The sequence below is a fragment of the Adiantum capillus-veneris genome, chromosome 26 (genome assembly GCF_014529385.1).
Source record: "Adiantum capillus-veneris isolate H3 chromosome 26, ASM1452938v2, whole genome shotgun sequence".
NCBI classification, from domain to species: Eukaryota; Viridiplantae; Streptophyta; class Polypodiopsida; order Polypodiales; family Pteridaceae; genus Adiantum; species Adiantum capillus-veneris.
In genome coordinates this window covers 4,486,129-4,498,589 of record NC_140956.1, presented here as the reverse complement: position 1 = coordinate 4,498,589, position 12,461 = coordinate 4,486,129, and the positions used below count along the sequence as shown (strand labels likewise).

Sequence of the window (12,461 nt, the reverse complement as noted above, 5' to 3'; positions counted from 1 at the left end):
GAGCTTCTGAAAAAAGGTCTAGTACGACCAAGTATTTCGCCTTACTGCTCTCCAGTTATACTGGTGCAGAAGAAAGACAGCACGTTTCGAATGTGCATAGATTATCGATCTTTAAACAAGATCACTATGTAACAAACTGTTAACGTGTCAAAGCCCTGAAGAAGGGAGCCAACTTGCACATGTTGACCGAGGGGCCTAAACCCTAAGAAGAACAAGTAACAGAAGAAGAAGTCCTACCAACTTATGGGGACCCTGTCCGATGGGGCCCCAAGTGACAAAGGATTAAAATAAAGCAGGACCTAAACACACATACACAAACTGATGACGTGGTAGATTTCCGAAAATTGCGCTGACATGATGACGTGGTAGGCTGTACGGATTTTTGCGTTTTACGTAAATTGTGCTGGCAGCTTTTTGGCTTTGCTTTTGGACCAAATGCTTTTGAGTTTGAAGGCTTTTCACTGTAATTTCTTTTTAGGCCAAGGGCCTTTGAATATGAGGTTAGGGCTCATTCTCTGGCATGCGTCCTGGAGAAGGTGTAGAGTCTGGAGTACCGGCTTGTACTGAGTTGATGCAATATAAAGAAATACCGAAAGGGGCGCCAAGGTTTGGGGCCAATACTCTCTGGGGTGGAATTCTGCTACTTCGTGTCCCGTGTCATCTCTCTCTTTCAGTTTAGTTGTTATTGAAGTGTTAAAAGTTTGTTCAGTCTTTTCTTTCCTATTGGCACGTGGTGCCCGTCTAGTGACACACTATCAAGAATCGCTTTCGGATACCCCGGATTGATGATATTCTCGACAAGTTGCAGGGAGCAAGCATCTTTAGTCGCATTGACTTAAAAAGCGGGTATCATCAGATACGCATAGCCCCTGAAGATGTCCATAAGACTGCCTTCAGCACAACTTTTGGACTATATGAATTTTTGGTAATGCCGTTTGGCTTGACCAATGCTCCTGCCACATTCAATCGAATGATAGATCGAATTTTCAGCCCACACCGAGCTTTCACAGGAGTGTTCTTTGATGGCATACTCGTCTTTTCAAAGACAGAGGAGGAACATCGGAAGCACTTGGATATAGTGTCTCATGAATTGCGGAAGCATGAGTTGCATGTGAATGCGAAGAAGAGTGAGTTCTTCCTCACTGAGATACACTATCTCGGCCATATAGTCTCACACAACCAAGTGAAAATGGATCCCGCAAAGATCCAAGTCGTGCAAGATTGGCCAACTCCCACTACAGTACATGATGTACGAAGTTTTCTAGGATTGTGTTCTTACTATCGGAGGTTTATCCAAGGCTTTGCTCAAGTAGCAAGACCACTTCATGACCTAACAAGGAAAAAGATCCCTTTCAGGTGGGGATCGAGACAACAAGGTGCCTTTGGTAGGCTAAAGTACCTATTAAGCCATGGACCTATTTTGATAGTTCCAGACTTAAGAAAACCATTTGAGGTTCATTGCCATGCTTCAGGTGATTGCATCAATGCAGTGCTTAACCAAGAAGCCCATGTAGTGGCTTATGAAAGTAGAAGACTTAAGGATGCAGAATTGCATGCCTCGATCTACGAGAAGGAACTTATGGCTGTGAACCACGCCTTGTCTACCTGGAAGCATTATCTTCTAGGAGCGGATTTTGTGATCAAAACCGATCACCAGAGTTTGCGGTATTTTCTTATGCAGCAGAAATTATCTGAGAAGCAAATGAGATGGGCCAACCTTTTGTCCATGTTTCACTTCCAGATCCTCCATACGGCTGGGAGTAAGAATGTGGCTGCAGACGCATTGTCTAGACGGCCTAGGGTGAGCGCAGTTACTTCTCTGTATCACCAAGAATTGGAATCACTTCCAGAGTTGTATCCGAATGACCCAGACTTCTCCTCCACTTGGAATAAGTTACAGAATGGAGCGGATGAATATCCCTATTCTATTCGGGATGGTTACCTCTATCGCCACCAAGCAATTTGTGTGAAAGAACCATTGAGAAAGAAAATCATGGAAGAAGCACATGCTTCACCATATGTGGGTCATCCGGGAATTCTCCCTACGACCTTAGCATTGGAATGATATTTCTTTTGGCCAAGCCTTAAAGCAGACATTGATCAATATGTCAAGGAATGCTTGGTTTGCCAAAAAGTGAAGTATGATCGGCATAAGACGCTTGGGTTACTCCAACCTTTACTTGTGCCTAATCAACCCTGGGAGAGTATTGCCATGGATTTTACCATGGATCTCCCAAAGACTCAAAACTGGAAATGATGCGATATGGACTATCGTGGACAGATTTAGCAAGCAAGCTCACTTTATTCCAATTAAGAAAACAATCAAAGCAGACCATATAGCTAGAATTTTTCTAGCACAAATCTTTAAGCATCATGGGCTGCCCAAGTCTATTGTGAGTAATCGAGATCCTCGCATGACAGGCAACTTTTGGCGTGCCTTGTTTGATAACCTTGGAACAAAGTTGAATTTTTCTTCTGCATATCATCCTCAAACGGATGGGCAGAGTGAGATCGCTAATTCCACAGTATTGGATATGTTAAAATCTTATGTGTCAGAAAGACAGTTCGACTGGGAGAAGTATTTACCCCTTGTTGAGTACGCATATAACAATACCGTGTATTCGTCTACGGGAAAAGCACCTTTTGAGATTCTCTATGGTAAGCCTTTGCTTCCATCGATCCTTGTCACTAAGGATAAGATTTTCGCAGCAGATAAGTTTGTCCGGGATTTGGACACGGCCTACGGGCAAGTTAAGAGAGCAATTTTGCACTCTCAGGAAAAACATAAGAAAGCTGCAAACAAGCACAGAAAGAATCTGTACTTAACAGTCGGTCAATTAGTCTTACTCAAGTTTAAGAAGGCAAGACTATAGAAACAAGCGACTCATACAGGGAAAGTGGTAAAATTTTCCAATCGCTATTATGGGCCGTTTAAGATAATTGACCAAGTGAACGATGTGATGTTCCGATTAGACTTACCATCTAATTGGAAGATCCACAATGCTTTCCGTGTTAGTTTAATCCGGCCATATGTGGGACCACCTCCAAGTCAGCCTATTGCTGAGGAACCTCCTGAGGTTGAGGAAACGGAAGAAACACTCCAACCGGAACAGATCATTCATTATCAGGAGCAGCCACTTAAGTCCGGGAAGATTACACGTAAGTATTTGGTAAAGTTTAAGAATTATTCTCCTCTAGATGCTCAGTGGATGACCGAGCAGGAACTAGCATCCTCTCCTGAGATTCTGGAAGGATATGTACAAGCACTACAGTTCAGGACAACTGTTTAGAAACCAGACGGATGTTGCTAAATGGACTATTTTCTTATTTTCTCGAGTAATTTCTTTTTATTGAAATTAGGATATTTAAAGATGTGCACTTGAACCATAAGGTTAGGAATTGTACATCTACTGGAATTATTAAAAGCCATGAGAAACAGAAAACTCTGACGCGTCATACGATGGGTGACATTAAGCATCGCAAAGGGGTTTTACTGTTAGTTCAGTAGGAGAGACCGGGGAACGAATATTCCTGATGCGTCACATGATGGGGTGACGGGAGCATCGGAAAGGGAATATCTCGTTGGTCTGGCAGGAAACCCGAACTGGAAAGAGGAATACGCGTAAAGACGCAAGCAAAAGAATAAAGATGGGTTTTGAGAAGCTTTTCTTAAAAAGCGGAATTTTTTAACGAGTTTTCCGAGAAGAGCAGATGCTTTCCCACGAGGAATCTATGTTTGCATTGCATTTGTGCATGTGGTTGCATCCAAGGACACTTAAGAAGTGCTATGAAAGGCATTGTTTTTAACTTAAAAGGTTTTATCGAGTTTTTGAGCAGGTTCAAACCAATTTTAAAAGATGTCGGCCGCCCACTTAATAAGTGGACAGCCACTTAGAAAATAAAGCAACAAAACCAGCCAACGAATTCTCTCTCCCTATTTCAGGTAGAACAGCAAAACACACACACACAAAAAAAAAACTGCCGCGATCTCTACACGGCCAGCCTCTGCTCAGCTATTCCTGCTGTGGCCAGGGAGCTATAAAAGCACCACATGCCCTCATTCAGAGGAGTTGTTGCCAGCGCCAGCAAGAGAAGACTCCGCCGCCAGAGCAGACGCAAGAGATCACGAGACTGCGAAGTACGGAAGTCGCTTTTCCCACGCAAGAGCGACAGGTATCTATTGTGGATTCGCCATACGAATTGGTGTCCCGTGTTTGTGCATGTGTTTGCAGGTACTTCGTCGCGAAGGAGAAGCGGAAAGGCTTCGGTCCACGCTTGGGAATTCCGAGAACGGAATTCGGAAATTGTCTGCGGAGTCTCTACTCCGAGTACAGACGGAAAAAGATTGAAAGCTCGTCTCTCGGATTTCCCTTACGGGAAGGAACGACCATCGAGTCAGAGAATTAGAACGGAGGGGTTTTCTTGTGTTTGTAAAAAGATTCTCCCTAATAAAGGATTCTCTTTAAGGGGGGGGAGGGACCAGCCCATCTTCTCGTCCCAAATATTGTGTCAAACTTCTCCCTCAACTCTGTTTAGTTGAAAGATTATTTATTTTCATCTTGTTGATTATTCGTGTGCGCTCCCGTTTGTGACACTCGCTCTCCCAGCCGCCCTCGTCACATTATGCTTCGCTTTACAGTGGCTTCCCCAGCTATTTGCCATCCGCTGCTCCACCTTCTCACACTACTACACCTGCTACTCATGGAGCCGGTGCGCCATACCCGGTGCACCCTCCTCCAAGATATAGCCACTACCCTCCACCATACGTCTAATCCCCCACCTCCATCGTCAGAACACTAGTAGATAGTCGCATATGGGCATCCTCATCACCTTTGGTGTACAGACCACAATAGTGCTCTTGCAGGTTTACAGTACCACCACTCCCCGGGAGGATGAGTGGTCTTGTGGCCGGCAACCTGTAGTTGGGCTACAGTGTCACTTTGCATGGAAAGAGAGTTACAGTTGGCCGTGGTCGTGGGTTCACACTAGGTGGACTTGACATGACAAGAGTGGTGGTCTAGAGGACACCGTGGCCAGTTCTTCCCCGCCACATTGGAGATAGGTGCAGCTAGACTGTCAAGGATATTTGAGTTATCCGTTGGCTGCCCTTTTTGTATATATGCTCATATTTGCTTAGTCTTGGTATGTTGTTTTAGGTGGTTTATTGAGTAGGGTCAAGGCCCCGATAAAAGGACAGGTCCATGTAGTGGGACAAATGTAAGGGACTAACGGGTCCGAGACGTAGAGCACTTAAGTGCTAGTGGAGGGACGGTTACGATGACATGCCTTGATCCTATTCGCAGGTACCCAAGTTCAGTACTGGATCCAACGTGTCCTCCTTCAGAGCGTGAACCGTCAAGTGCGTTCGAAAGCCGTCATCGTCAGCTTTGTGATGAACCCCCTTGCGCTCAAAACCTTGCAGGTTACATGAAGATTGAGTGATCGCAATCTCGTTGTCCTTAATATGGGGTGTTTACCCTATTGAGCTTGAGTCCAGCGTTGTGTGCTCAGTCTAGCACCACACATCTACACTCTCCTTGCACATTCGAGCCTCGATACCCCCATTGTACCCGTGGATTTTGGGCTTGGAACTGAGAGTGCTGCCAGCCAAAGTTTGCACTGGTTCACATGAGTTAGTGGAGTCCCCTGTTGTTCACAGTCTACTGTTGAGTTATTTGTGTTTGCTCTGTTGTTCATTGTTACAGTGTTTTCATTCTGTTGAAGTGAGGTTTCACACACATTGTACTAAGAAGCACCCACGGTAGAGAGCACGATACACTATTTCTGCTACAGCATGCATGCATGCAAACATGTATGTGTGTTTGTGAGTGCTTATAAATAACAACCAATACGTTAAGTACCGAATACCAGCATGGTATATATCGTACGGTATGGGAAGACTGATAAATACGCATTTGGAACGCAGCCTTGGTTTGACCTCAAGCGAGATGTGCTTATCGCTTATGTGAGGAGAAAGATTGTTGTTCACTCAAAGCACTTGTTGTTCATATGAGTTTGTTTACACTAATACAATTAGATGTGGGTTGTCCACATTAGTGTCCATTGTCATGTGTTGCCATGGATTGTTTTCAGAGGCATGAATCAAGGTCACTTCCATTCTTTCAATATCCCCAGGAGGTGTGTCTTGGTTTCTATATATATTTCAAAAAAAAAAATGTTTCGTTCTCTTTCTTTTCACTCGAAGCTCTTGAACGTGCATGTTCAAGAGCTCTTGGATTTGTTTCGTTCTCTTTCTTTTCACTCGAAGCTCTTGAACATGCAGACATGGCATGTTCAAGAGCTCTTGAATTTGTCTCGTTCTCTTTCTTTTCACTCGAAACTCTTGAACATGCACGAGCAGACATGGCATTGGGGTTCTAGGACAAGGCATGGTCAATGCGAAATGGGTCAAGGCCAAAGAGCCATGGGTGTGGCTTGTGTTTGAGTCAATCAGCACTTAAATCAGAGGTATGTGCACCAATTATTTAATGTATTCTCTTGGACGATTAAAAATTTTCGCCAAAGAGTTAGAGGCCTTATTTAAGTGGAAACTAAGAAACACGTGGCAAGAGGAGAGTAACTTGCCGTGTCACCTCTCCCTTTGCAAGCAAGAACCGATTTCTTGGCTGAACCGAGGACTGATTTTTGTAAAGTTGGCAGGTTTATGCAGCCACAAAGCCTGCCAGGTCATACTAAAGGTCATGGCAGTCACTGGAATGAACTTCCGCCACCCCTGTTCAGCGCAGCATGCTTTTTTTACAAGTGCAAACTTTTCTAAAACGTGATTTTCATGTTATGAGACGCATCCATCTATGTCAGACTTTGCATATGCAACATAGAATGATGCGGGTAATGCTTATGCGCTTGTACTTGCTATTAAAATCAGTAAGACACAGGGCTGATGTGTTGTTTTGCGCTTAACTCCATTTGTGTCATTTAAAAAGGCCGCTTCTGCATTCTGTCGAAAGAATGTGTAGACAGTAACATCATTACAGGCAACAGTACCAACAACATCATTACAGGAAACAGTACCAACAACATCATGAATTAAACTTTGAAAGATTTTCCCGACCAAGAGCATGCAGAACTCTGTGAGACAGATCAATTACTTTGATTGTGAAATTTAGTGCACACCAATTTCCTGAACAGCCTGCTCAAATAATGTTCTTAGGTGTTCCTTCACAATTGCAACATTCGAGCTCCTTATGTCATGCAAAGATCCACATGAAAATAAAGGGGGAAAGAAGTGTATATTTAGTTTAAAAATTGCTTCCGTGAACAACTTATTGTAAGGAGATAACTACCAACTGCAAATAAATTACAATCAGTCAGTAGTATTGTTAAGAGAGTGCAAACAACTACAATCAGTCTGTAGTATTGTTAAAAGAATGCAAACAACTACAATCAGTCTGTACTATTGTTAAAAGAGTGGAAAAAACTAATTGTCTGTAGTACTGTCAAAGAGAGTAAATAAAACTTACCGCTCTTAAAGCTTTTGCACGGGGAGTGGGAGAGTTTTCTTGTAAACTGACCTGGAGAGTAAATAGGAACAGTTCAATCCCCCACTCTCATAAGAAATACAAAAGAAAGTAAGAAGGAAGAAACACTACCAGCAACCGCTCCAATATCCTATCAAAACCTCTAGCAAGAGGTCTTTGCTGACCAAGCACAGCACAAATCCTTACGATGACCTCTCTCGTAAAAGGAGTGGGAACAACCCCTCTGACATGATTTGAACTTTGCCTCAGACATCTACCGGAGTAAAAAGCAATGTTCACATCACCTTGGCTATCATCCCGGTACCACTGCCATAGGTAGAACCTACCCATAACAACCTTAGATTTAAAATTTAAGCTTGCTCTCGGAAATTGTAAGACAGAACATGACACTCACCTCCTTGCATACACAGTCAGATTGTCACTGGCAGCAGCCTCATCAAGATAGTTTAACAGCATCTGTTGAAGAATTACATCACCTGATTTGGGAACCACAATATTATCAGAACTTGTTGACTGGGTAACTCCTTTGACTTTATGCCTCAGTTTACCATCAGCAGCCTTTTGTTTTAGGAACACCTCAAGCGAAGAAAGCTGCCTCTTACAGAAACAAGAATGGCATAGCCACCCTCGCGAAAGAAAATCGTTCCCTGTGATACCAACACAATCACCATGAAACTGGCGGTGACAACTATCACAGGGGACAATAAGCTTAGAGCCTTTGCCACCACCACAAACAACACAAGTTTCTTTCACTGTTCCAGACTCCACCTGTGGGTTTTGGACCTCTTGGAGAACCCACAAGGTTTCTTTGTTACATGCAATTGCATCTTGCTTTAACCGAGCAGCAATATGACCGAGAAGTTCAATTGCTAATGCACGAACAGATGCATCCTTAGACTTTAGTCCTGCTGAGCCAAACAGAAGCACGCATAGAACCTGCGCAGTCGAACAAAGAGTCTGATAACTCACATCACTTATAGGCAATTTCTCTTATTAAGAATAGGAGAAATACCTGAAGTAAAACATTGGCAGCTGGAAATTCTGGTGCATTTAACGTTGTCAACAAATCAATGACAAGATTTTCCACCAAACACCTAATGTCTGATCCTTCATGAGCTTTAGGCATCGTCCAGCGTTGCAGAACATTTCTCCAAAAATAAGTACTTGCCTCCATGGCTGGATCATTGTCTTTGCTTAGAGTGTTTGAAACATCATTAGCTGCATCTAAGCGCATAGGTGCATCGGTCGCATCCAGACTGTTAGCGCTATTCAAACCTTCCCAAGAATTTGGGAGGTTTACACTACATTGTACTAGTTGGAGAATCAAAGCTGTCAACATTTGAACTTGTTTTGATTCCTCATCAGGAAGATGGTAAGTCCGAAGATGTCGTTTTGAAGAAGGGAACCTCCAGAGCAAAGAGAGAATCTCATCCAGAATTGCAGTTCGATGTTGTGAGTAATTTGAAAAAATCTGCAAATGTGAGGACAGCACCGGCTATTGCCTCCTGATACATTTCAAATGTACAGACTCCAGAACTTGTGGATAATAAAAATTACCGTACAAATGACTCCTACTGCTTTCAGCTGTAGGAGCTGCAGGTTTTCTACACCAAAAATTGCCAATACAGTCTTCATTAACTGAAGAACACTGCTGTCTATCAAGCGTTCAGTGGAAAGAAGATCCTTAATCAAAACAAGGATGCTACACAGCTTTTGTAGCACAATTGACGCAGGACCAGAGACCCTGCATTGAGAAATTGCACTGGTACTTGTTATGCAAACAAGTAAGATGTGAACTCAAATAGTATGCGCGAATCAAATAAGTCAAAGTGTAAGACTGCTAAAAATCTTAGGTCCTTACTGACAGTTACTGCACCAAAAAGACAATTCGAATTCTAAGGAAAGAGAGCGTAATACCAGGTGTGGCAGCTTACTTATTGAAATTTGATCGCCTGATTCTCTGTCCTTTACTCTTTCGACGTCCCTTCTTTGTTGCTGCAGGCCCATTCTCTATCTCCATCCCATCATCTTCCAGGTCTGAGAGTAATGCAAACACAACATGATCCCTTAGTGAGGCGTTCGCTGTTTCTGTCTAGAGATTCAGACTTGCTGACTTACCACCATCTTCCATTTCACCTCCCTTGTGAAGCTTCCGATAGAAGGGATCATACATAGTAAACAGGCTATGTACAAGTTGATAACGAGAAAACTCCACTATCCTGTCAATAACCTGAACACAATATTTGCAAGTAAGAACAGCCTTTTGGCATGACTACCGCCTTGAATGTGTTTATACAAGGATGCACACCCACCTTATAGGCTTATTAAATCACAGCACCAGAAGATAGAAAAGCAGATAAGAGAATACTAAGTAAAGGGGTTCTTAAAGCCACAAACTCACGATGGATCTCTCCAATTTTATTGGTCAAGAAAAACGATGGCTCTCAACCACTTGTATGGATTGAAGAGCACTAAACAAATAATTATGAAGAATAAATCCCAAATGACTGGAATTGAGGATCTTATTCATCAACTTCAAGGGGTTGAATTCTTCATAAAAATCGATTTATGATCATGATATTTACCAGACTTGAATTAAGGTTTAGGATGTTCATAGAGTGGCATCCGAGCAAGATATGGGCATTCTAAACAGTATTTTGCAGCCCTATTTTAGATATTCTATTGTAGTTTTTAAAGATGATAACCTCATCTATAACAATCTTAAAAAGAACTGAATACTGTTAGGGTGCGGTTTTGTAGCATCTAATGAGTGAAATTTGCATTCATAGTTTCTTACTTATGCTATTAAACATAAATGCCTCATTAGTTGATCTACCTTCGCCTTTCAGATACTTACGTAACGGGTTTCAATTGTTAGAATCCCATTCCCTTATGCAAAGAAATCTAGGTAGGAATTTTGTACAGCTAGTTACATATTTGGGTCATGTTATTTAAAGAAAGGGAATCAAGATGGATCCAGACAAAACCAGGACAATAATGCAAGGGCCAACTGCAAGGAACCTATAAAAGTCAGCTTTATGTAGATCCGATCACTGATTCATTGCAGATTATGCCTAATTCATTGTTCCCATGACTAATCGACTTAAAGGAAGAGGGACAACTTTAAATGAGAACTCGCCAAATGAAAGTTTCCAAGGGCTTACAGTAGCTCCAACACTATCTATTGAAAATCCCAATAAAACCTTAAAGGATTTAAGTAGCTCTTGCTACAGCTCCAGCATTATCTATTGTACGTACCAATCAAACCTTTGTGGGTGAAGGTGATGGCAAGTAACCTTGCGATATTTGCAGTTTTAGTACAAGAAGGTTGACCAATAGCTTTTGAAAAGTGATTTTAACCCTCTACAACATAGATATAGTGTGTATGAGAGAGTCGCTTGTCATACACACGCAGTAAAGACATAGAGGAACTATTTATATAGTGCCAAAGTCTTGATTGTCCTTAGCATGGAAGCATAAAAAGGCTTAATGATCAACCATGTCTTAAGGAGCGGAAAGCCAATTGGGCCAAAATTAAAACTTCTTGAAGAGTTTGATTGTAACAAGAGCCATAGGTTGCCTCATACTGGCAACATAGCAGCTACAATACGCGTATTTTATTTAGAATATGGGACATCCTATATTGAAACGTACAGTACGTCTCAAAGCGTTTTCTATTCTAGCGTTTTTTTGCTCAAAACGTATTCTATTATAATGTCTTTTGCTAGTTGATCAAGTATGTTTTAGAGCTTCCTGGTGATTGTTTATGTATGCTATAAATAGACATTGAAGAGTCATTGAAAAGGTGCATGATCCACTTCATTTGTCCTTATTAAAGTATCATATCTAAAAAAGTTGACGTATTTCATTTTTGATTCTCAAAAATACGTCTAGTAGGCATATCGTACACCGCGTATTAAACGTCACGTCCTGTACCATGGCTACTAGAACTGGCAACGATTTTGCCAACTCACTAGCCTCGTCTTAAAACGGCTAATCCCATCGTATACCTTTCAACCATCTCAATTGTTGCAAAAATTTGAATGCTTACTTTGAATATTGAACTCCATCTAGGGCCCAAAAAAAAAAAGTTTACAATAGGTCAACCATCCTAGAAGGATTTAGCATAGTAATAAGAGCAAAGGGTGTCTACTTCAAAAAACAAGGCACGTAGTATGGAACTTGTCCACCAACATACTATATATATCTCAGGCAAGCTACACGTTGTGTGGCAAAGCTCCCGATGGTGAGATTTGTTATCCAACGTGTGATCGAGGTAGACACCCTTTGAAGGCCATTAGCCAAACATGGCCTACCAAAAAGTTTGGAATTACGGCGGTACCTTCATTGAAGAGGATTGGGAAGGGATGAAAACATTAAAGGGGATACCTGAGAACTTCATCAAGGTATAGCATTGGTAGCACAAGCATCAACTTTTGATGTAGAGCCTCCATATCAATCTTGCCATCCGTAATGTTCTCTTTTTGTTGTTCCACAAGTTGCAACAATCACGTCACACTGCACGTGGTTAGTGTAACCATAGAGCACCACGTGCCAACAAAAAAGATAGACCGGAACAAACTTTTACACAATCTGAACAAAACTAAAAGCACTTCAAATTCTTGAAAGATCATCTTAATGTTCTTTGGAGGCCAGCTTGACCTATAGGCTTATATCTTGGTTACATCTTTCTAGGCATCAATACCTCAAAGGAATTTTTAAATATTTTAATATATATAATATTTTAATTTTTTAAAATTTATAGAGAGAGAGAGACTCTTGCTTCACAAAACCCTTTGGCCTTTTGTTTGCGAGAACCCTCCTGTTTTTGCGGGTCACCCAACAATTGCTTTTGACGGTGTATATTTATTAATTTATTTATTTATTTTTATTGTTTTTATTTATTTATTTATTTATTTTTATTTATTTATTTCTATTTATTACAGAAGATGCTTTTTAAGG

The 12,461-nt window shown here is 41.6% G+C and overlaps 1 protein-coding gene across 2 annotated transcripts in view; it reads right to left on the bottom strand.

The window, feature by feature from the left end:
• EMB2773 (PHD finger family protein) overlaps positions 1-12,461 on the bottom strand; it is a 133,916-nt gene that overhangs the window by 35,930 nt on the left and 85,525 nt on the right. For both annotated transcript variants that reach the window (XM_086500944.1, XM_086500945.1), the window contains 7 exons: positions 9,618-9,729; positions 9,434-9,536; positions 9,057-9,243; positions 8,512-8,970; positions 7,894-8,435; positions 7,611-7,821; positions 7,482-7,532 (listed from right to left, as the gene is read on the bottom strand). In XM_086500944.1, the coding sequence (XP_086357070.1) occupies positions 7,482-7,532; positions 7,611-7,821; positions 7,894-8,435; positions 8,512-8,970; positions 9,057-9,243; positions 9,434-9,536; positions 9,618-9,729 (1,665 nt within the window). The remainder of the gene's footprint in view (positions 1-7,481; positions 7,533-7,610; positions 7,822-7,893; positions 8,436-8,511; positions 8,971-9,056; positions 9,244-9,433; positions 9,537-9,617; positions 9,730-12,461) is intronic.